The sequence below is a fragment of the Larimichthys crocea genome, chromosome XXIV (genome assembly GCF_000972845.2).
Source record: "Larimichthys crocea isolate SSNF chromosome XXIV, L_crocea_2.0, whole genome shotgun sequence".
NCBI classification, from domain to species: domain Eukaryota; kingdom Metazoa; phylum Chordata; class Actinopteri; family Sciaenidae; genus Larimichthys; species Larimichthys crocea.
This window is the reverse complement of record NC_040034.1, coordinates 7,862,828-7,871,222: the sequence shown is the minus strand read 5'-3', so window position 1 is coordinate 7,871,222 and position 8,395 is coordinate 7,862,828. Positions and strand designations below refer to the sequence as shown.

The following is an 8,395-nucleotide window of genomic DNA, read 5'->3' as shown; positions in this document are numbered from 1 at the left end:
GTCATGTGGAAGTTTTAGCATGTGAAAGAACACATAATGATTCATATAATAGTTTTTTTATGAATTGTGCTTTAAAAACTTGTTGCCATGTTGTGATATCAGTGCACTTTCCCCAAGACAGGTGTTTGTTTTCCTCCTGGGTGTGGGGTGGCGTGACCTTCCTTACGTACAGAGCGTGGATGACGTACGCACTCATAGCAACCAGCATGGCGACGGGGAAGCTTTACCTCGCTCCTCATCTGCTTAGGAGCTAGTATTAGGTTGTTACCTTTCGCTTACAGCGTTAAAATATGTTCACAGTCGAGCACCTGTGGTTTCTGGATGATCCGAGCTCTGCGTCGCTAGCCAGAATATTTCTGCGGAAAATGGGATACCTGAGTGTAACATGGACTCGAGAATAGGTATGCAAACGCTGTAGCGTGAGCTAACTAGCTGGCTAATCGACAGAAGGAAGCAAATTTAAATGTGCTTAGGCAGCAGCTCAAAGATAAACTCATGCTGAAAGCGTTACACTCACTGATATGGCTTCAGGTCGACAAGGAGATGGTCAGCCCTTCACGTTACTTGTTACTAGTAAGACAGTCAAGTTAGCCTGCAAGACGCCAGCTAACGTTAAGTACATTATTTTGGTTCATTAAGTTAAAGAAATGTGTGAAAAAAACGTATTATGTATTACTGTAAACCCCCTTATATTAACAACCGAAATTAAATATAAATAAATTAAAAGTAGTTAAAAATAATATTTTTTGCTAAATAAAAGCAAAACTTTAAGGAATGGTTTATTTATTGTTTGTATTATTACATACTTGCACATTAAATATCTGAACTTACCTTGAATATACCACTGCCGATAATATAACACACTAGAGCCAGAATAGAAAGTATTACCCTGACTGTAATGTATAATTATATATTTTTTTTTATTATAAATTGTTATAATTTATAACTTAGTGTGTGTATATGCAAGTCTTACTATATATATATATATATATATAGTATATATATATAATATAGATATATAGATATCTATATATTAGTTAGGCTGTAGATAGATAATGTTATAGATAGATATTATTATATAGTATACTTTATTATCTTATTGCCCCGAAGGATTCTTTTGTCGCAGCAGCATTAAGACACACGACGGCCCCCTATACTCCACAGCATACATATACAGACATGGGGTAAATGTGACACAGTATAAATAGTAGATACTCTGGGATGAAGCCCATGGTTCTAACTCAATAGTACACCTACCTCCCTCTATATACAAAGAAAAAAAACATGTGGACTCTTGTGCAATAACTTGAATGCGAGAATCAATTATGCATCCATTATTATGTCCATCAGATCAACTGTTATAGATATTGACCATTCCCATCACAAGTTATCAAACATTCAGAAACCTCAAAGTGTTTCACTTTACAAAGATATGAAAAGTAAAATAGCTTGTCAAACTGTGCGCACAAAATTGCGTGTTTAATAAAGATCATTATAACCGTCTTTGTTTTAGGGAGTGTATCATCTGGATTGGGGTGCAGCCGTGGTATGAGAGGACAGCCGTCAAAAAGCAGTCGTAAGTATTAATATGTGCATATTATCATAAGAAATAAGTCAAATGGTGTTGATCACTTGTTAAGGTAAAAGGTTAATTTAACGTGTGGTGTATTTGTTCTCTTTCTTCTGTTTTAGCTTTCTGCCCCTCCCTCTTCCAGCAAGTTGACACAATCTATCATTAAAGACCAAATGGTGTCTCATTACAAAAAGGTTTACTCAGCTAAAGGTGAGCTACACGGCAGGAATACATCACGTTGACATTCAGTAGACCAAATTAATTCAGCTCCTAGCACATTATAAGACAATATGTCAAGGTGTTTAACACCTGTATCTCTGTTGCATAATAATTAGATTAATGATATGTTGTGGTCTTACATTTTTGCCTCGTTCCACAGCTGCCATTGATGCCTCAGTACCTAAAAGCTTGATACATAGTGTAAAGTGTAAGTATGAAATATTAAATAAATGATAATTTTAACTCCAAACACACAAATGTCATTCTAGCATACTCACAGTGGATTTTAATAGCATAATAAGTTCTTTAAATGCTTTTTAGCCGTCTAAATGTAACTTAACCATAGGTATTGGTGTCAGGTCAGTATTGCAAAAAGTACTAAAGTAGAATGTGCAGATTTAAGAATATGCAGATTTACAAAACAAGTACTAAGGTAGAACATAAACTTAAAACAACAACAACAACAAAAAACAAAAACAAAACAAACAAGAACAAAAAATAGCAATGGACAAAAAATAATGATTCATATAATAGATTTTTATTGAATTGTGCGTTAAAAACTTGTTGCCATGTTGTGATATCAGTGCACTTTCCCCAAGTGACAGGTGTTTGTTGTCTCCTGGGTGTGGGAGTGGCTTGACCTTCCTTACGTACAGAGCGTGATGACGTACGCACTCATAGCAACCAGCATGGCGACGGGGAAGCTTTACCTCGCTCCTCATCTGCTTAGGAGCTAGTATTAGGTTGTTACCTTTTTGCGCTTACAGCGTTAAAATGTTCACAGTCGAGCACACTGTGGTTTCTGGATGTATCCGAGCTCTGCCGTCGCTAGCCCAGAATATTTCTGCGGAAAATGGGATACGCTGAGTGTAACATGGACTCGAGAATAGGTATGCAAACGCTGTTAGCATGAGCTAACTAGCTGGCTAATCGACAGAAGGAAGCAAATTTAAATTGTGCTTAGGCAGCAGCTCAAAGATAAACTCATGCTGACAGCGTGTACACTCACTGATATGGCTTCAGGTCGACAAGGACAATGGTCAGCCCTTCACGTTACTTGTTACTGTAACTGTAAGACAGTCAAGTTAGCCTGCAAGACGCCAGCTAACGTTAAGCTACATTATTTTGGTTCATTAAGTTAAAGAAATGGGGAAAAAACGTATTATGTATTACTGTAAACCCCCTTATATTAACAACCGAAATTAAATATAAATAAATTAAAAGTAGTAAAAAAAAAGTATATATATTTTTTGCTAAATAAAAGCAGAAACTTTAAGGAAATGGTTTATTTATTGTTTGTATTATTACATACTTGCACATTAAATATCTGAACTTACCTTGAAATATAACACTGCCAATAATAATAACACACTAGAGCCAGAATAGAAAGTATTACCCTGACTGTAATGTATAATTATATATTTTTTATTATAAATTAATGGGATAACTTAGATATTAAACAGTGTGTGTATTGGCAAGTCGTTACTAGAATATATATATATATATATATATAGATAGATAGATAGATAGATAGATACATAGATACATACTTTATTATACTTTATTGATCCCCGAAAGGAAATTCTTTCAGCAGCATTACAAGTGACACAGAACAGGCTCACACTATACATACACAGACATACATATACAGACATGAGGTAAAAATGGTGACACAGTATAAATAGAATAGAATAAACTCTGAGGATGAAGAACACATGGTTCTACCTCTAATAGTATACCTACCTACCTCTTATATACATCAGAAAAATATACATGTGGACTCTTGTGCAATAACTTGAATGCAGAGAATGCAATTATGCATCCATTATTATGTCCATCAGATCAACTGTTAATGATATTGACACATTCCCATCACAAGTTATCAAACATTCAGAAACGTCAAATGTTTTCACTTTACAAAGATATGAAAAGTAAAATAGCTTGTCAAACTGTACGCACAAAATTGCGTGTTTAATAAAGAATTCATTATAACCGTCTTTGTTTTAGGGAGTGTATCATCTGGATTGGGGTGCAGCCGTGGTATGAGAGGACAGCCGTCAAAAAGCAGTCGTAAGTATTAATATGTGCATATTATCATAAGAAATAAGTCAAATGGGTGTTGATCACTTGTTAAGGTAAAAGGTTAATTTAACGTTGTGGTGTATTTTGTTCTCTTTCTTCTGTGTTTAGCTTTCTGCCCTCCCTCTTCCAGCAAGTTGACACAATCTATCATTAAAGACCACATGGTGTCTCATTACAAAAAGGTTTACTCAGCTAAAGGTGAGCTACACGGCAGGAATACATCACGTTGACATTCAGTAGACCAAATTAATTCAGCTCCTAGCACATTATAAGACAATATGTCAAGGTGTTTAACACCTGTATCTCTGTTGCATAATAATTAGATTAATGATATGTTGTGGTCTTACATTTTTGCCTCGTTTCACAGCTGCCATTGATGCCTCAGTACCTAAAAGCTTGATACATAGTGTAAAGTGTAAGTATGAAATATTAAATGATCATTTCAACTCCAAACACACAAATGTCATTCGAGCATACTTACAGTGGATTTTAATAGCATAATAGGTTCTTTAAATGCTTTTTAGCTGGTGAACCATCAGGTATTGGTGTCATATTTCACATTTTAACACATTCACAATGGTATTTAATACCATAATAATTAGTTTAAATGCTTTTCAGGTGTCATGTCTAAATGTAACCACTAACAGGCAGGTGTTAGTGTGTCAACATGTTCTCCCTAAAACTCACTACTTTGCACTGGTGTTCCAGAAGTTCACAAAGACATGAATCATATGATGTAACATAAAATGCAGTCATGTAAGAACACGACGCAACTTCATCTGTAATAGTAAAAGTCATGCACTCTTGATGATATCACAGTTGCTCTCTCACATACCTCTTTTTTAAGTCTTTGCCTGTTCTCTTGGGGCTACCCAAAGTTATTTAAGGACATGAAACAGCAGGTTGAGGAGGTGTAGGTGTAATGTTTTTCATAGAGAATGTGTATGTATATACAGTATGTTACCATTTCCTGCATCTATTATTTTTTTCATTGCCTGGTTACAGACAATGACCGGATCAGACAGGAGCGGTTGAGGAAAGGGGGTCGTCCTCACTCAGCCCACTCTCTTTCACAGAGGGATAGCAGAGCCTCCTGCTCCTCAGCCCAGGTAAGAAAACAACTTGGTCACAAGCATTCAAAGGTTTTAATGCAAAGCTTACATTATTTGTCATTTCATTTTTTTCAGTTGGTACAATCTGATTCAAAATACCATGTTTGCTTTTTAGAGTAGATTATCTGTGCAGTATGACGACAGCCCCTACCTCTGCTCAAGGAGTTCCCTGGTTTCCAGCCCAAGGTTTGGCACATCCTTTCATGCCAAGGAGATAGTTTATCCATCGCGTAAAGTCGGTTTACAGAACCAGTTTCATCGCGTCCGCCCAGCATCAGAAGTAAAGCAGCGGAGCCCAGATGCGACTTCACATAGAATGCAGTCAGCGTGTTCACTGGACGCTTCTGGAGATCAGAGTTGCTACAAAACTTTCCAGGACCCTGTTCAGAAGACATACAGTGGGGACTTAATCCAGAAACATTCACAGCACTTTACCCAAGATAAACCTTTCACCCCAAAGACCCTGAAGACAGATAAGAATTCATACCTGTCAAATTATCGCTACTACAGAGCACCACGAAGGAAACCCACTCAGGATTGCACTCAGTCAAGATTAATGCGACAGGAGACATATCATGGAAGGTACTTACCGAACATCTGAGTTGGTTTTAAGGGAAAGATCAAGAAACGTGTCTTTAAAACACATAACATGTGTTCTAACGTTAAAATCTAAATCTGTTTTATGCAGCACAAAAACCAAGGAATGCACACAGGAATCACACGAGCCATCTCAGGTAATTTTAAGGATTTAATTTGGTTATTTAAACATGTTTGCTTTTTTTTTTTGTGACCAGCATATATCTGGCATTTTTACTTGATACATTACTAAAATTTATATTAATTATTCCAATCATTTAAAATCAACAATTTTCATGTTAATCAATAATCAATTAATCCATTTATTTACTAACCTTTTTTCAAGTGATTAAATGTCACCTTATTGGTGGTACGTGAGGTGCTTCGTGGTGTGTGCACCTCCCACATGCACTGTTTATAACAGGCACAAGAACACAACCATGCCTCAGTTATTATCACATAATTATTTCAGTGATGATGACTGCAACAAGTTCAATATTACCTACACTGTCTGAACCTGGTGACATTCTGTGGTACAGTATCCAAGGCTATAATATAAATAACATAGCAGGGTATAATTATTATGTTGCTCAAGGTCAGTAATCCTTGTCTGGTTTATGGTCCCTGTAAAAATGAACAGCTGTGAAACTGGAGTGTTAACGGCCATACTAAACATTTGGTTATGAGGTAGCCTTGACAATTTTGAATATGCCTTCTCATTTTACAGTCCTTTTTGTTTTACAGGGATTTAATACAGAACATGAATGGTCTGAGGATGAGTCCAACGGCACATATTTCTCATCATCTAGACAACAGAGTCGCGCTAATAAGAGCAGAGACCGCGATTTCTTTGACTCGTCATCCAGGTAAACTCATGGGGCTGAAACACTGTGTTGCATTTTAAGCTGAATTTTAGACAGTGTGTATTTTATGAAGTCCGAAAATAAATTAAGTCTCATCTTTTAGGGTCTCACCAGAAGGCGGGAAATCTCCCACTATGAAGAATGTATCTTCAGAGTGAGTTCTCTTTGATAGTGTCTAACTTTTATATACACTTTAATCAATGTACTGGAAAAATACTGCCATGTGAGGATTTGACAGTATGATGTTCAGTGAATCTTAAGAAACATCTACTATAATATGTCTGTGCAGAGAATAATCCTCCTCTGGTCTCCAACAGAGAGGAAGAATTAATGTACCTCGAATTCATTTCTGCTGTAACAGAGGATATCTTGTCCCGGGGGCACATCTCTGACAGGTTTGTCATTGTTTCTATAAATTACTTGAGATTTTGTGAGTCATTGCTGTAGTGTAAGTGTCTGTGTCCTCTGAAAGGGTCCTGGACCGGGTGATAAAGCGTCATATTGACATGAATCGGCATCACCTTCACGAAGTAAGTCGATACTTGTTGTTCAGGTCACAGATTTAAATTAAATGTTTTAAAACATTTAAAAGGTTGTCAGAAGGAGCTCCTTCAACTTGTTCTCATGCATCTGATTGCGTTGTTTGTTTTTAGGGTAAAATGCACCACCTTCTGGAAGTGCTGCGCAAAGATTTTGAAGAGACACCCAACACATTCACCTGCAGTACAGAGTTTGAAAAAAAGGAAAATGGACTGCTTGATACATTCCTCCCAAATTTGGAAGCAGGGGAGAAACAAGTGAAGACCAAAGAAAACAACGACCTGTCCCTTTATGCATCACTAATTAAAGACTGCGATTCGCTAGGTTATGCTGATCCCCTGATGGTGTCTACACCCTTATGCTCGCCTGAAAGGTTTGATTCACCAACTCAAACAACTGAAAAGTACGGAGAAGATGACAATCTTGAAAAGGGCATTAGCTCTCCTGGGCTTAGTGAGCACGTTTCTAATAATGCAGGAATAAGTGAAGAGGACTTTGATCAAAATCAAATAGGCACAACTGCAACAAACGAAGTCAGCAATGAAAACCACGAAAACGCCAGTCTAAGCAGTGACAAAGGATTTCATCAAGAGCTTGAGCAAGCTGAGGTCAGTTATGACGGACAGTCTAAAGAGCTTGAAGATCTGGGGAGAAGTTTGTCAAAGTCGCTTCATGTGACCAGCAATACACACTACAATAATGCGGAGGCCACTGAGCAACATACAGCAGCTTCTGTCAGTGATGATGAGTTCTGAGTTTTACTGTATTCAGGGATTGAACGTCCTTTCGTGATTTTATTACCGAGTGAGTGTTTTTCCTGAGAGAAATGTAATGTTTGAACTTTCTGAGAGCATAGTTTTGTGTTTGCAATTTTTAAAGCCCATCAATGTGGTGTTGTAGTTTGAGTTTGCTTTTTTTTTTTATAATAATCTTTTAACCAAAGCTCAATGAAAACTACAAGTAACAACTGAAAGTACATGAGAGACTTGAAAGTCTCATTTGGGATATTAAAGTATAAAGTGGACACATGCTTGAAATATAGTGGTTGAGCTCCAACAATAGACAGCCAGATGAATACTCTAAACATTTCCTAAATCACTGCCCTATAGTAGTTAGTATGATGAGCAAAGATGTGTTTAATTAGTATCTTTTTTTGTTTGAGTGGATTACAGTTAGTTTTAAGTCTGATGTAGCCGCAGTTTACATTTTCAGATTTACTGTTTTGTTGACTTGACATATGCCTCTGACATGTAGCAGCTAAGACTTGACTGTCACCAGAAAGTGTCTTTACAATAAATTTGCAATACATTTTCTACTCTTCTGCTTCTCGTATGTTTGCATTTTTCATTTTTTAAAAACTACATTACAATCTGGTAATAATGACTCTGCCTGCAACCAGCAGCACACACAAAAAAACACACCATTATTAC

General features: G+C 36.8%; 1 protein-coding gene and 1 long non-coding RNA gene across 3 annotated transcripts; both read left to right on the top strand.

The window, feature by feature from the left end:
• The first annotated feature begins 375 nt into the window (after positions 1 to 375).
• LOC109138081 (uncharacterized) lies at positions 376 to 2,045 on the top strand. The gene is made up of 3 exons (XR_003461656.1): positions 376 to 401; positions 1,514 to 1,576; positions 1,953 to 2,045. It is a non-coding gene; the product is annotated as an uncharacterized LOC109138081 (long non-coding RNA).
• A 423-nt stretch (positions 2,046 to 2,468) lies between these two features.
• Positions 2,469 to 8,283, top strand: spata7 (spermatogenesis associated 7). 2 transcript variants are annotated; one of them, XM_027274753.1, is made up of 12 exons: positions 2,469 to 2,682; positions 3,800 to 3,862; positions 3,983 to 4,072; positions 4,242 to 4,289; positions 4,880 to 4,983; positions 5,102 to 5,568; positions 5,675 to 5,720; positions 6,307 to 6,428; positions 6,529 to 6,579; positions 6,743 to 6,820; positions 6,898 to 6,955; positions 7,079 to 8,283. In XM_027274753.1, the coding sequence occupies exons 1-12, from the start codon at positions 2,646 to 2,648 to the stop codon at positions 7,718 to 7,720; spliced, it is 1,806 nt and encodes a 601-aa protein (XP_027130554.1). In that variant the 5' UTR covers positions 2,469 to 2,645; the 3' UTR covers positions 7,721 to 8,283. The 2 variants fall into 2 exon arrangements, with proteins under 2 accessions (XP_027130554.1, XP_027130555.1); XM_027274754.1 differs by lacking the exon at positions 4,242 to 4,289.
• Positions 8,284 to 8,395: the final 112 nt, after the last annotated feature.